Source organism: Fundulus heteroclitus, chromosome 4 (assembly GCF_011125445.2).
Source record: "Fundulus heteroclitus isolate FHET01 chromosome 4, MU-UCD_Fhet_4.1, whole genome shotgun sequence".
Lineage (NCBI taxonomy): Eukaryota > Metazoa > Chordata > Actinopteri > Cyprinodontiformes > Fundulidae > Fundulus > Fundulus heteroclitus.
Window position 1 is genome coordinate 20,694,262 of NC_046364.1, and position 15,990 is coordinate 20,710,251.

Here is a 15,990-nt window from a genome sequence, read left to right on the forward strand (position 1 = left end):
ATTTACCTGCTGCTACAGATTATACATTATTCTGATTTCTCATTTATTGTTCTTTCTTTATTATATAAAAAAAGAAAGGAGCAAGATTCAAAATGTATCTCTTTAGCCTTCATGCTGTGTGCGAGGACTAATCTCTAATGCAGGGGACACCAACATGCTGCCCACGGGCACCATGTAGCCCCCAGGACCACAGGTGGTGCCCATGAGCCTGTTCTAAAAACAGTGCAACCCGCCAATGAGATGCATGTAAAACTTTATTTTATTCCATTACTCTTCCTGTTTATTCACAGTTGTATTTATATAGATTTAAAAATGACTATATCCGTAACAACGCATGAAAAATGTGTTTATTTTACATAACAGTTAAGATAAACTCTAACTCTTCTAGTTCATTGGTCAGCACTGGTAGCCCTTCGTATGACAACACCAATGTTCTCAGTTTCAAAAAGGTTGCTGACTCCTGCTCTAATACAGCTGTCTCCACGCTGTATGGACTCCCAGAATGTACCTCACCTCAATTGTTGTTTATTTCCAAAAGATTGACCTTTCCAAATGCTGCATGTTCCATAACAGACAATGGTTGAAAGCTCAGAATGATAAAACAGAGCACCTTCCTGTTATCCACTAAAGTCTTGCTCTCTCTTACTGTTACGTATACTGACCGGACCACGGACGTTTCTCAACGGGTTGTAGAAAATACCATTTCCCTGTATTTCTTGGCATTCTCTGACTCCATTGTTAAACAGCTCACTAATTGAAATTAGCTAACTTGGAGTCATCTTCACTCAGCAACAATATTCAGTGTCATTACCAGCCTAAGTTTGGTAGTACTTAGATATGGTGCCGTCACTGAACTAGATTTTTCAGTTTTTGACCAACTGGCCAGGTCCAGTTCGGCTGAAGATCAAACAATTCTGGTCACAGGCCATTTTCTGATGGCATCTTTAATTGGGATAAAACCAATCACCAGATCACAGCTGGGTAAATTAAAGCTCCCATGAACAGCATCATATGGTATATTAAGTTTTTTCTTCTTTATGATTAAAAAATTAAGCTAAACTTTAGAGGTAATCTGTAAAATATGTGCACCAGGTGGTTGAAGTTATTGTATTCAGGTGTAATTGGTGTTTAATGTCGCATTTTATTCACGTGAAGGTCTGGATTTTTAGCTGACTATTTTTTCTAAACGTATTCTGTTGTCTAGTTGTGGATTTGTGGGGGTGCATGACCCAACTATTAAATTATTTGGCTTTTTTGCCAAGAAAAACTTTTGTTCAACCGTTGCCAAATATTCGTTTGACCATTTGGTCTAAAGATGACCTCATGAGCCTATTTAGTTTCTGATTAGTATAACACGCACACGCTAATTTGCTTAATCTTAAATAAAACATGCATTGCCCATAAAACAATGTATGTTGATTGACCAAAGTTTTCATCACGGCATTTCTAGGGTTTAAAGCTTTTTTTTTTGCTTTTTTTTTTTCTAGTGAGACGTCAGCTAAAGCCAACAAACAGAGCATAGTCGTTGGTCCTCTTGTGTTGCTCTATAAAGAACAGGACAGCAAGAAGCACTTTTAAAATAATGTTAGATTCAGCAGGTGCCGTTTAAGCAGCAGTAAAAAGAAAACAAACGATTTCTCCAGTTTTAAATAAAGGCGGTTAAATAATTTTAGTTCTGATTTGTTTGGAATTACTGTAAAACTGTAGCATTTTTTATTTTTGTTTACAGAAGGTCGTTCTCTGAGAATCCCATATGGGCCCCGTACCAAATCCTTTAATGCTTGACGCCACTTTGACTTCCGTTTATTGCATAAATGTTTAAAAAAAGATCCGTCAGCAACATTTTAAGAGCAGTAACAGCTGATCGCCGTGGCTTTCAGCAGATGATGCTCAAACGAAGAAGTAAGTCGAGATTAGTCGTAAAAGATCATTGCACATTAGTGAGCATTTATAGCGAGCTGATTTCGTAGAGGGAACGAAGGGATATGAATGTAGCGTGGCCTTTTAGATGCTGATGAATGAATCTGATGGGCTTTTGAAGATCATCTCCTTGATTTTTTTCATGGGATTTATTGATATAAACATAAAAAATGGTCAGAATTAAGCATGGCCGGTGAAGAGATTTTCACACCATAACTTTGAAACAAAATCCTGGCAGTTTCTAATCACAATAATCTCCTAACAGGTTGCCATTTATGGAAATAAGACTGACATGTGCAGTCAGTTTAATTACAAAAAAACAAGATGTCCGTATTTCCCGCTGCCTAGCGTTTGTGGTGTGTTTTGTTCTGGAGGAAACGAGCCGGAGGCCACGGCGCTAACTCCTAACCAGAGCATTGATCGGTCCGTCCCTAACTGTGTGTTCCCCGTTTGTCCCCAGAACACGTCCACGTTCACACTGGCGAGAGACGCAGCGGGCGAGGTCGTGACGGAAGACGGGCGCAGCCGCTGCCCCTTTAATCCGGAGTACAAATCCACCGCCATCATCGTGGGTACGTAGTAAGACTCTCACTTCTCAGGGACCACTTCCTCTGGGGAGCGGACAGGAAGCGGCTTTGATGCGAGCTCCATCTTTGAATCAGTGATGAGTCATGACGCGGCCGCTAATGTTGTTTGTCTGCGTCAGAGTGTCTAATAAATAGCCGGAAGCGAAGAGGAAGAGGTTTTTTTTTTTTTTTTTTTTTTTTTAACAGGCGATTAGTGAATAATTCACCCTGATGCTGTGGGCGTGGGAGAGGCTTTATTCCCCCGCTCCCTGTTCTGTTACAGAGCTTACAGTGACTTAAAGTGCTTAGACTCTGTAAAACACTGGATGGCAGACAGTTTTGTCTCAGAAATAATTACCCCTGCACCAGAGAAATGCACATCTAAGATAAAGGAAACAATTGGACCTCTTGGTTCTCTGGTAAAATCCTCTGTTGGGAACCTTGGCACAACCTTTTTGATTCGTTGTTAATCGTTGCTTCGTTCCTGTTTTTATCATTTGAGGAATATCGCCCAACCGAGCTCCGCCGTGTCACGTTCTGACCTGGAAATATTCTTCATCACGTTTGGATTGATGCAATGCTCTGAACACGTGTCTCCTTAGAACTGTCAAAAGGCTGCTGCCTGGCTTCTGACAGATTCTTTTACTGACTGGGAGAGGGCTTCATGGACGCCTACCAGGGGATCTCTGGACCCCTATGTCCCTGGTAGGTCCCTGGTAGGTCCCTGGTAGGTCCCTGAGGTCCGGTGACCAGGACCTGCTGATGCTGCCCCTTACCAGGCTAAAAGCAAAAGGAGGCAGAGCCTTCTGCTCAGTGGCCCCAAGACCCTGGAACTCTCTTACTTTGGACTTTAGATCAATGGACTCTCTTGTCTCTTTCAAGAGCCATTTAGAAAATATATTTTAAGTCCTTAAGTGACCAACCTCCTCAAACCCATCACCTGCACCAAACACCGGACCTCAGGGGACCGAGCTATCGCTGCTGCTGCCCCGACCCTTTGAGTTCCTGATGGTTTGGGGCAGTGAGCTCCAGACTCCTACAGAATTTTAAATCACATCTCAAAACCCACTTATTCAAACCTGCTTAACCTTGATGGTTTTCAGACAAGTGTAAAATGGTAGTACCAGTCGGGAGAAGGTAAAAAAAAAAAAAAAAAGTTGTTTCTAGAGCATGGTTCAGTAAGAACATTTATTAAAAATTGGTGAACATATGGAGCAGCAGTTACACAGTAACGCTGCACATTTCTCCATTATTGATTAATAAAAGCCAGGAGAGAAACCGGTCAGGGAGGTTGCCCAGAGCCCGAGGGTATCACTGAAGGAGGGGCATGAATTTTCAGCAAGTATTGATTGTGTTCTGCATGCCAGCAGTGGTCTGCTGTATTCTCCATGTGTCTGAACACAGGAGTAAGATTGAAGGACAGAGGCCTTTTCCTCTTACCTGACTCCGCCAGATAGATTTGCTCTGCATATCCATCTGGAAACCTTCCGTTGAAGTAATTTTGGGAAGGGGCGAAAATACTGGTTAGCTGATTGGCCTATGTTGGTGATAGACGGCCAAATAAACCAATCAGATCAACGAAGCATATGACGTACTCGTCAACATGCTTCGTCGTCACTCGTAACAGAGCGACGACGAAAACACAACCACAAGCCAAGCTACTCTTGCTGCTGCAGGTAAAGGCTCGTTAGCTCAGCAGAGAAATACTCTGTAATTCCGATAAAACTTGCTCGATAGCCACGCTAACGCTAGTTTCATCGGCTGAAGCCGCCATGTTCTTTAGACTGAAATGTCGCACTTCTCGTTGCGTCACACCTCAACCCGCCTCAAAGCCAACGCTGATTGGACGTTCGTTTGGTGAACGGCTCCAAATTTTCTTTAAGGGAAAGTAGCCAGACTGATCTGCGAGTGAAACCTTGAAAGCTTGCGAGATCAGGATGGTCTCACGAGGCTACTTTTCCTCCTGGCCTGGCTAAAATCCTCTAAAACCTTTGTGGTCTGACTGATCTAAACTTGGTAAGTTTTGGTGTGTGTGGGGGGGATAACAACCCTGAGCATCACTAAAGGAACCACCTACCCACAGTAAACCATGGTGGTGGCAGCATCATGCTGTGGGGTTGCTTTTCTTTGGACAGAACTGGAGGTTTTGACATGGTGGACCCCATTGTTGGCTTCAAAGCCGTACGTTGAAGAGGGCATTTTAGTTTTTTAGCATCACAGTGAGTCCGAGCACACATCAAAATCAACAAAAGAGTGTCCTCGTTGGAAGAAGATTGACGTTTTTGGAAGAGATCATAAGTAAGGCGGACAAAATGAGTGTCGCATTAAGAGGGCTGTGGACAAGAGACGTCCTCACGACCTGAGAGGTTTGGAAAACTTTAGCAAGGCCGAGTGTTGCCAACTCAATATGAGGGACGCTGGTACCTCCCACCGTTTCGTTTCAGTTTATTTGTGCAGAATATATGTTGGTTTTGAGAAGATTCATGATTATCTGGGGAAAAGAAGGCAGATTCTAATCACTAGCTGCTTAATCGCTGCACCGTTGATCTGTTATAGACAACTTTGTTGTTTCTTTCTTCCAGATGGGGAGTTATACACCGGCACCGTCAGCAACTTCCAAGGGAACGAGCCGGTCATTCACAAAAGTTTGGGTCGGGGAACCGCACTGAAAACAGAAAACTCCTTAAAATGGCTGCAAGGTGAGCCTGTTGTCTTATTCCCTCTGCATGTCCTCCATCAAGTCGCAGCCGAAGCAGATAAGCTGTAAAAAGCGTCGGTCATTAGCGAGGCTAAGTCACTAATGGAAGCCAGGACGAGCCCTTGATGGAGCGATGCAGCCCGCTCCTATCAGCAGCGGCCCGGGAACATCAGAACGGCGTCGCCCGACTGTTGCTGGACTTCTCTGCACGCTGCGCGCAATTAGGACGGCTCTTGTCTTCTGATCGCCCGGTAATCTGCGCAGAGTGGTCCTGATGAGGCATCTGAGCGCAATTACCCCGAGCGTCCCGTTTCCTCTGCTTTCTCAGGACTGTGTCGCACCCGCTTCGCTCCGGCCTCAGAGCCCATAATAACCCACGGCGAGCGTGCAAGTGATAAACACGGAACCTGTTTGTCTCCTTCCTCTGTTGTTGGACAGATCCGGTCTTTGTCGGCTCGGCCTACATCGAGGAGAGCCAGCCGGCAGGCAACCCCGTGGGCGACGACGACAAGATCTACTTCTTCTTCAGCGAGGCGGGGAAAGAGTTTGACTTCTTCGACAACACGGTGGTGTCGCGGATCGCTCGCGTGTGCAAGGTGAGACGCGGGAGTGGCGCGCGACCCGACACAAAGAAGCCTGAACACTTCCTGCCTGTAATCCTGCCGCTGTCCCCTTTGAAAACGCGGCAGGGACCACTCCCATGTCAGAGCACGTTTGTCCACATTCAACCAGACGTCACGCTTGTGTGGACGTAGTGGGGGCGGGGGGGAAACATTGCAGGTCCATTGACGCTTTTCTCTGTTAGAGTGTACAAACATGTTTTTTAACAGATTTGTGTTCCTCCTTGTCTGAATCATCATCGCCTCCCTCTCTCCCCCCCTCCTTTCAGTTTCCCCTGCAATGTCATCTTCCCCTCTCCTTCCATCTCCCTCACAATGTCAGCTGCACTCGTCCATCCCACCCGCTCCTCGCCTTTCACCAGCAGCCCTTTGAGCTTTGCAGGCGTTATTAGTATTCAAGGGTGCTTCGCAGGAAAATAAAATGCTTTTTTTCCTCTTTCCGTTGCAGAAACGCGTGCAAACTGCAGTTGACACTAACAGTTTGCCCCTTTCCGGCCGTCCCTTTTCTCCCTCGCTCTGTCAGAGTTTAGGATAATCTATCAACCTGGATATCCAGATGCAGACTTAATCCTTTTTCATCTACCGTCAGGGGGGCGGGGGGGGGGTTGGGGGCTTGATAAACATGCATCCCTTTTCCTGACCCGATGCTTCTTTTTTCGCAGAGGCGGTAATGTGAGGAATCATGGAGACAGCATGTAATCTCAAGTGACAGCCTAATGACTTAGTCCTGCACGGCTCTGGTAGTTGGAACTGCGACACCTCTCGCAGCAGAGCACCTCCCTGGTTCTATATATGGAAATCATTGACACAAAGGCCCACAGACTGTGGCCACTTGCTGCAGTTCAACTGTGCGACGCAGGGAGAAGAATGGCTTTTTCTCTCCTCTGTGAAGCACCTTTTTATTTTGCTTGAATGCAGCAGCCCACCCCCCACCCCCCACCCCCGACTGACATTTTTTCAGATGCTGATTGATAGCTTTACTCGTAGATTCGTTTGCTTTGCTCACAAATCTATGAGTTTTGTATTTAGAAAAAAAGAAATCGCATCATTCTGTTGAATTTCTTTCTCAAATGCCACACTGACTACAAAAACCTTCTATAAATATTATTTAATTACGAGATGACAATATTTGTTCTTCTTTGATTTGGGTAAAACAAAGCATAGAACAATTCAGCTCTTCTTTAGAAAAAAAAATAGAATTTGATAATGATTCAGTCATGCAATTTTTTTTATTTTACTAAAATCATCTTTAGTATGCCACTAAGCGCCTGTCAATTTGCTGTCCCTCAGTAATGTTACTACTGAGGGACAAATAAAGGATCCTTCAACACTAAAACAAGAATCTGGTCCATGCAGCTATATCCAGCAGCAGCCCTGTACAATTCCCGGCTTTCTGCTAATTATTTTCCTTAGTGATCAACTAAAGCAGCAACGTAGGCCACTACAGGTTCCTGCTTGTTTTTTGCTCTAAGCGTCAGTGTGGCTCTACCATCACCTGTTGTTATTATTGTCCACAGTAGCCACTAATAACTTTACGACTAAAGGGTGGAGTAACTTCTCTCTTACCTAATGACAACCAATGGGATTTTTTTCCCCTGTCTTTCATCTGGAATAGCCTGTGCTGCAGGTGCATGCATGGCAGGGTCGGTCTCTATATGGCCCAGGGTGCCTGGATGGCTTCGTCGGTGCTGCAGCAGCTCCGCAACAAGCATCCTTGAGACTTCGTTCAGCATCCTTATGCAACACATTGACTAGACCAAGTAGTTTTTATAACAACTTGCCTCTAAGTGAACGTCTTTGACAATGAAATCTGGCTTCCATCTTTTTGCTGTTGCCAGATTGTCCTGAGATCCATGCAGCCGTCAACGCTTTGCTGCAGCCGTACGGACAGCATGTCAACACCTTTTGGAGGAGGAGTTGATTTGACACATAAACAAAAAAAAGGGGGGGTGGGTGGAGATCAATAAAGCTTTTTGCTATACATCACTAGAGACACCTGCATGTGGAAGCTTTTTTTGGGCGAGTGAATTTCATTATGATCGAAGGGCAATTTACACAGAGATGCCAAAAAAAAAAGGCAAATTGCCGCCTGAATGGCTTCCATCATCTGTAATCGCTGCTGAGGAAATTTCCCCTCAGATCTTCCAAACTACACACCGTCTTGCAGGTTTTTTTTTATTTTGTTTTTTTTTTTTTTGGTGGATTTATTTCCTGAATGGAGGATGCATTTGTAACACACTGATGAGAACGGGCAGAACCCATTCTTGTTTTGGACCGCGTTTTTATAGAATATCTCAACCATGTCGGGTGTTTACCTTCACCTCGGCGCAGACAAACGGCTTCTTGTCGCCTTAACGTCAATCAGAAAGGGGGAAACCCCATACTCTGCACTACCGTTCGAGCTGGGAAAACTTTGCAATCCGGGGTCAGTTGTTTTTCTCCCTCTTTCCCATCTGCTCCCCTCCCTTCTCCCGCTCCCTCTTCCTTGTGTTTATTCAGGTGTGTTCGCTCGGGGTGGGGGGGGACCGAGGAGAGCAGGCTCGTGAGCTGTGAGCATTTCCCCTACGATACCTTCCTCTGCTCCGGATGTGTTCTAAGACCCTTAGGTTTGTTAAAACCCAGGAGGGTCGGGTAAAGCGGTGCGTTTTGTTTGGCTTCGGCTGCCAGGAGGGCGTGGCGGAAATAACGCGATGCTTTAGCAGAGCGCTGCGACGGCAGCGGCGGACAGCTGAGCGAGCGGCAATGTGGCCTGCTCGTTACACGCACAGCCTCCTAATTGGCTCCCGGGTCCTGCATAGGTCCCTTGGAGGTTCAGCTCACCGGAGCCAGCAGCCAGATGCTTTGTGTGTGTGTGACAGCACACAGAGGAGGAGGAGGAGGTTGTTTTGTGCTTTATTATCTCCTCTCAGGTGGTTCCCTCCTTGTGCTGTCTGTCATCCAGGAGTTGTTTCTCGGTTTTAGAGGGGATGCTTGGATGGTGTTTTGCTCTTGCTCTCCCTCCCCTCTCGCTCCTCCTCTGCTCGCTGGCTACATTTCGGAGGAGTGTCCTTCGGCTTGTGTTTACACGCTGAATCTGAGACGGGCTTTTGGGAGTATTTTGTGTCAGGCTAAAAGGGAGCGAGTGCTTCATCTCTGTGTAGGAGTCGTCGTAAGGAAAGAAAGACCGATCATTTTTCCGAGCTGCAAATATTCACTGTGGGTTTTACTAGTTCCACGGGTTCTTTCCTGAAGAAAAAAAAAATCTATCAATATTTTGCAACCTGACACGCCGGCATTTTTGTCGCTGGTTTTTAAAATCTCCTTTGTAACTTTGGTTTCCACAGATTGCATTCCATGAAGCTCTGATCCTAGATTTAATTACTGTCCGTCCCTTTTCTTTTGTCAAAGAGCCCACAATATCTTCCATCACTTGACCTCAGCGCCGGCCTTTAAAGAAAAGAGGATGATGCAAAGTGATTTAAGGATTTCATCCAGTGTTATTGAAGTTTTGATGTTCTTATTAATACAGCCTCCAGTAGAAGGGGCTTTCCTTTAGTCCCTATAAAGTGGGATATAGAAAATAGTTGGATGGATGTGTCAGATATCAGTTTTACAACTTTGAGCTTTTATCTCAAAACCAAATGTATTTATCTATATGTGATGTCGATACATGTATGAAAAATGTGAGCACAAGGTCGACAAGAACAGAGCAGCACCGGTGGATAAGTCAGTGGCTGCCCAGGAACAAAGTAGTGATATCTAAATCTCCCTCTCCAATGTGAGATCTTAAAGTGCAAACTTGGATGAGGATGAGGGTTTGGGAGGAGAGCTTGGAGACCTGACAAATGGGCACTGTCAAACTGGTCGAGCCGCCATGGAATTGGGACCCAAACAGCAGTCAAAAAAAACAAAAAACAAGGCAATGCGATCTGTGGAAAATTCTTCTTCTTTTTTTCATTTTGTAGTCACCAGTGTAGCCAAACAGAACCACCAACAACAAACAACAATGACAAACAGCTTAAATACAAATGAACCTAAATTGGGAAAAACTACTATTAGGGTTGCATCAAATGAAAATGGAAAAATACGACACTATTTACACTAGACAAAGAGCAAACAAAACAATACAATAATAAACTAATACAAACTGAAAATATCTTCCGCATTCCAATAATTACTTGAAAATCTGTATCAACAGAAAGATCTGCTCTGGCCAGCATCACCCCACTTTACTCTGCCTCTTTGTTTGAGTCATACCAGGAACCAATAAACTGTGTGCAAATCCCTGGGGACTGTTTTGTCTGCACACCTGAGAGTGAGACACGCCAGGGTGAGGTCGCTCCACTGCAGGCGAAGACACGGCCAGAAAACAAACACAAATTCCAACCAAACAAAATAAACAAAAGGAAAAACCAGTTCATGTGTTGTTTAACTGTTAATGCATTTTTAAAACAATAAAATGCAATTTAACATGAAACATTGGCTCATTGTTACAGCACCCTATCCAAGAGACTAAAAGTGTTTTTAGCAAACCTATGCTGCCTGTAAGTCACCAAATTGCAAATGACTTTCTGAGATAAAGTAGGAAAATATATATATACTGTATAATTCTTTCAGTATTCAAAGTAAAGTCATTTCGGCTCCGGTTCTGACCAGCCTGTTTACACTGAGGCGCATGGCTGTGCATTACATACTTTTACAAGGTACAACTAAACTAAAAGGGGCCGTCGACTCGGCACTGCTTCCAACCAAAGATGTCTCCAGGATGATCAGCTGATGCTACATCTATGCTGCCTTGAAGGGACATGTTTGCTGTAGCTTTTAACATTAACTGTGTTGCCTCTTCACCCCTGAGCTTTGGGTCGTTTCTCTACCCAGAAACAAAGTGGATTCATAAGTCAGGGACTCTTTATGTTTTTGCTTGATGTGGAAACCATCCTCTTTATTGGTTTACGTTCACAAAGCTCACCTGTATTTCCTGAACAGAGGATCTTTATGGAAAGTAGGAGTGCTCACTCCACCCTTTTTCTATATTTAGTCAGATATTCATTGAACGGACCTAAAACCTCTTCTCTTCTTTAGTGGCAGTAGATGATGTTGCGGTTTCTCAGTACAGTCAACCATTTATGGTCGCGGCTTCCTGTTGTGATGGGTGAATGTGATGCTATGATGTAACGGCAGATTGTGATCTAGTCATGTTTTATACCTGGAGGATTTTTAGGTTTTCTATCTCTACATTAATGTTTTTGTTATGCCTGTTTTTTTAACTTGGACTTTTATCAGTTTTTGAATTGATTTAGAACTCACGATAAATTTACTGTATTTGCTATAATGTCCTTTTTGTTTGATAATAGACAAATATCCCTTGTGTCCTATTCGTATTGCTTCACCTGCACTTGGTGGACTTCAGGTTGTGGTTTCACAGCTTTTGATTTCCAACTGCAAGCGTTTAATCCTAAAATTATTCCTTTCCCTGTTTAGCTGTAATAATTGTTGAGGTACGGTTGAAAATGTGGTCCCCACTGGTTCATGAAACAACTTTTTAGTCGAGTGTTCAATTATATCTGACCTCCTGAGGAGCTCTGTATATAATTACTAGACATTACCCCCGACCTGGATGTGGGTCGGACTTTAAAATCTTAAGTGTGTGCGGCTTAAAGCCCGTATTGGGCTAATTCAGAGGCCAAGACCCGCGCCTCCAACCAATGCAGCTAAAATGTCTCCTGCTGGTATCAGATGTGAGCTCAACTCTAAGCCCCTGCTGCTGCTGCTGCTGCTGCTCATATGACACAGCCTCACTCCTCTTGACCTCCATCCCCTCTTATCACCGGGCGGCGGGCGGCCCCACAGACCCTGTCGGAGTGGAGCGGAGATTATGTGCTCGCCGAATTAATAATGCAACAGAAAATCTCTGGTGATATTCTCCAACAACGTGGATTTCCTTTTCAGGGGGACAGGGGAGGTGAGCGGGTGCTGCAGAAGAAGTGGACCACCTTCCTGAAGGCCCAGCTCCTGTGCTCGCTCCCCGACGACGGCTTCCCCTTCAACATCATCCAGGACATGTTTGTTCTGAAGCCCACGGGAGACAGCTGGGAGAGCACCGTCTTCTACGGCGTTTTCACTTCTCAGTGGTGAGGCTCGGGATGCCCCGCAGTGGCGCTCTACTCGGTCACATCTGCTAAGGTCTGCTGTCCTGAAAGACGAGACGCTAAGCGTTCTCTTTGTTTGTTCACAGGTATAAAGGGGCGTCGGGTAGCTCTGCGGTGTGTGCCTTCAGCATGGCTCAGGTGGAAGCCGCCTTCAGCGGCCGCTACAGAGAGGTCAACAGGGAGACCCAGCAGTGGTACACCTACAATCACCCGGTACCTGAGCCACGGCCTGGCGCGGTGAGTCATTTCAATTGGCTTAGTAACCTATTAAAACCACGGCGATGATAATAACACATGGGAAGCTGAAATAAAGTGGTAGCCTCTTAAAAGACTCAAAACGAATTAAATACTCACTATTCAGACCGCATTCTACTAGAAATTAGCAGAGAAGGGTCCAGAAGGAGTACAGAATGGTTAAATACGCTTCTGTTCAGTTTTATCATTAATTGGGTGAAATGTCACCAAAAGTTACTGAGGGTTTGTCAAAAAAAAGTTCCTTCTGGTCATGTTACTATGACTTGCTAATGTATTCATACCCCTTGAGCTTTGTTCACAGTGTGTCCCATTGCAACCACAAATTCAAATATATTTTATTGGAATGAAGTGCACAGCTATGACGCGGTCAAGAACCACCTTTAACAGCTGCATGTCCTGTGGGCCGCGTCTTTACCAGCTTTGCCCGTCTAAAGACTGATGTTCTTCCTTGTTTTTCTTTGCAAAATCAAACTCGGTCAGGACTTTAATCTGGACTTTGATAAAGCTTTGGCTCTATGTTTAGGGTCATCTTCCTGCTGCAAAGCAAATGCTCCTATTTAGGAGTGTCGTGGTTTAAAAACCATGTTTCTGTTCCCTTCCACCTCCCAATTCTACACTCCTTTGTGTTTGATTGTCAAGGAAGTGGCTGTAAGGCGATAAAATGCAGATATGGTCAAGGTGAATAAATACTTTTTCAGACCTGAAATAGCTGCTCGTCCCTATTTCCCCCCTTCACAGTGCGTGACCAACCACGCCAGGCAAATGGGGATCCAGTCGTCTCTGCACATGCCTGATAAAGTCCTCAACTTCGTGAAGGACCACTTCCTGATGGACAGCGTGATCCGCAGCGCCCCCCTGCTGCTGAAGCGCAGCGTGCGCTACACCCAGATCGCCGTGCACAAGATCCAAGGGATGGAGAGGGCGTACGATGTCCTCTTTATTGGAACAGGTGCCGTTTTCGTGTGTTTTACAAAGGAGCCACTTGTGTATTGGGAGGAGAAGGAAAACAGCTGCATGCATTTTTTATTTTACGTCAGCTCAAGGCCATCGTTCTTCTCTTTCCGTGTCCCAGATGAGGGAAAGCTTCACAAGGCCATCAACGTTAACGATAAGATGCACATCATAGAGGAGATGGTTCTGTTTGCAGAGCCGCAGCCCGTGCAGCACATCGAGCTGGACTCTCAGCGGGTAAGTCACGTTGCCATGAATGAACGCAGAATACAATCACGATAACCTAATAGAAATCTATCACTGTCTCTGCGATCCTCCTCCCATCGTGTTATATTAAGTGTTTACCCACATTTATATCATTTTAAACTGATAAAGAGCGAAACGACTCCAGACAGCGTCCCTGCGCGGCAGCCTTTCCATTGAATTTGCTCTAGCACTGCCTGGAAGAGTGTTTATTACGCTCTCTGGTACTTTACCCGGAGCTAAATTTCATTACCTGTACTCTCCCTATTGCATAACGACGTCTCTCTGGGTCAAGATCGCAGTTTTGCATCTTTATCTGCAATTCTGTAATGCTAATAAAAGCAGCAATATTTATTATGGGGGAATGTTTAGCTCCGAGAAGAAACAGGAAGCACTCAGATGGACTAGCTGGCCTGTTTAGAGCGTGAACAGGGTCGCTGGGTGTTGTACAGCTGGACTGTAAGAGAGATGAAGGTTTACACTCCTGACGGGAGAAGTGTCTCTGCTGTGAGCAGAGGACTTTCTAAAAAAAAAAAGCTGACATAGTGAACATGTGTGTCTGAAAACATGATCACAGTGTAGCAGGCCAGCCTTGGTTCATTAGCTAAGTTAGACTCTTCTGTTTATCTGAAGTAATTGCTTCAGCGTGATGTTCCCTTTTTGAAATCAGAAACCCATAACTAAAGCCAGATTGCCTCCCGTGCCCCGTGTCCAACTTTTGTCACGCACGCTCTCGAAATACTTTTGTTTTTCTTGCTTTTGCAGGGCCTGCTGTTTGTGTCGTCGTACTCAGGCCTGGTGGAGGTTCCTGTGGCTAACTGTTCGAACTACCTGACCTGTGGCGAGTGTGTGTTGTCCAGGGATCCCTACTGTGCCTGGACTGGGCTGCAGTGCCAAGATGTCAGGATGGCCCCGCCTGACAGGTGAGAAGTCCCACACAGATGGCACGGTGGAAAATCACTGTGTTTAAACATTGTTTTTAAGATTTTGATCACATTTTTTTGTGCCCCGCTATTAATCCACAAAGGGCTAATAGGCCTATCAAATGCCATACCCATTTAAAAATCTGAACTCTGCAATTATTTTCTAAAAGTGTTTTGCAGTGACTGCTGTCTCACACACACAGTGTGACATCACCCCTGCTACTAATAGAAATTATTAGCATTGGCACACGGCAGAAAGGGTTAAGAATATGTATATTTTGGATGCCGTTCTTGCGTGTTCTTAAATTACACTTCTCAAAAAGAAATCTGAATGGGCAAAAATCAGTATGTAAAATTCAGGAATCAGATGCGTAATTCTGATCGGTGCGTCTCGATGTGTAAACAGGGATAATTTCTCTTTATTTCAGCATAACAGAATCACATGATCTTGTTATTGCTGTGAACATTGCAGCCAGACATCCACGTGACTTAACCTCCCTCAGTTCAGTCATATGCTTGAAAAAGCTGCTTTTATGAGAACATTGTGCTCTTAGTCATGATGACGAAGCCCTAGACACGGCTTTTAAAACCAGCGACTGGGAGAGGAAAGGTTTGCGTCTTACGCCAGCTGCTGGCCCTCATCCTGTTGTTTTCTTTCGTATGCTTTCTCTCTCTCTCTCTCTCTCTCTCTCTCTCTCTCTCTCTCTCTCTCTCTCTCTCTCTCTCTCTCTCTCTCTCTCTCTCTCTCTCTCTCTCAGCCACTGGCAGCAGGACGTGGAGGAGGCTGACACATCAGCGATTTGTAACTCGACTCTTCCCTTCCTCAGATCCACCAGACCAGCAGCTTCTCGTGAGTGTGTTCTGCCTCTGCAAAACAGTCTCTAATTTAAGTGCTGCCTGTCGCTTTGCAAACACGACAAGCAGCATGCACTTAAGAGTCGAAATGACCGCATCTCTTCTGGAAACAAGGACGGCCGCTGACGAGCCTCGCACGAGTCAACAAATACCGCACTGGTACAACAGACGACTGGATAATTTAGCATTTAGAAGATGTTGCTACTCCAGTTGTCCATGTATACAAAAAAACAACAAGTTATTGGTTTAATTTTGAAGAAATTTTATTTAAAATAAATATTTGCCACCTCTAGCATTCACACCTCTGTTAAGAGAGCAAATGTGAAATGTTAGCTGTGACTATCTCAGTAAATCATAATGTAATGTAAAAGTTAATTTTTAGCTTCTTCAACCTCTCAGGAGTGGCACAGGTCGCTCTCCTCCATGCCACGCTGCATTAATGCAGTAAATGTGCAGAAAGACTGCAGTTGTCCCTATTTGCTTGTTCACCTTTTCCTACCACACTTTTTCCATCCACTGAACTTTCCATTAATATGCTTGCAAACAGCACTCTGTGAATAGCCAGCTTCTTCAGCAATGATTGTGGCTTACCTTCCTAATGCAGGGAGTAATGACAAGTCAAGGCTTTCCCATGAATGGGAGGCTCATAATATAACATTTCTGTATTAGTACAGAAGTTGTTTTTTTATTGGTCCTCCGAAATTCTAACTTCCTGAGTAACTGAACTTTGGGTTCAGATTAACTATAAGCAATAATCAACAAAACTAACATTAATAAGCATTTGAAATATGTAGCGTTCAGTTTTTTGGTTCGACTTACTGAAACAAATGT

At 44.7% G+C, this 15,990-nt stretch overlaps 1 protein-coding gene across 2 annotated transcripts in view; it reads left to right on the forward strand.

Moving 5' to 3' along the window:
* LOC105916411 (semaphorin-4B) overlaps positions 1–15,990 on the forward strand; it is a 77,347-nt gene that overhangs the window by 57,218 nt on the left and 4,139 nt on the right. For both annotated transcript variants that reach the window (XM_036136251.1, XM_012850932.3), the window contains exons 6-14: positions 2,381–2,492; positions 5,069–5,185; positions 5,623–5,780; positions 11,733–11,914; positions 12,019–12,169; positions 12,926–13,136; positions 13,260–13,375; positions 14,147–14,304; positions 15,063–15,154. In XM_036136251.1, coding sequence (XP_035992144.1) covers positions 2,381–2,492; positions 5,069–5,185; positions 5,623–5,780; positions 11,733–11,914; positions 12,019–12,169; positions 12,926–13,136; positions 13,260–13,375; positions 14,147–14,304; positions 15,063–15,154 — 1,297 coding nt within the window. The remainder of the gene's footprint in view (positions 1–2,380; positions 2,493–5,068; positions 5,186–5,622; positions 5,781–11,732; positions 11,915–12,018; positions 12,170–12,925; positions 13,137–13,259; positions 13,376–14,146; positions 14,305–15,062; positions 15,155–15,990) is intronic.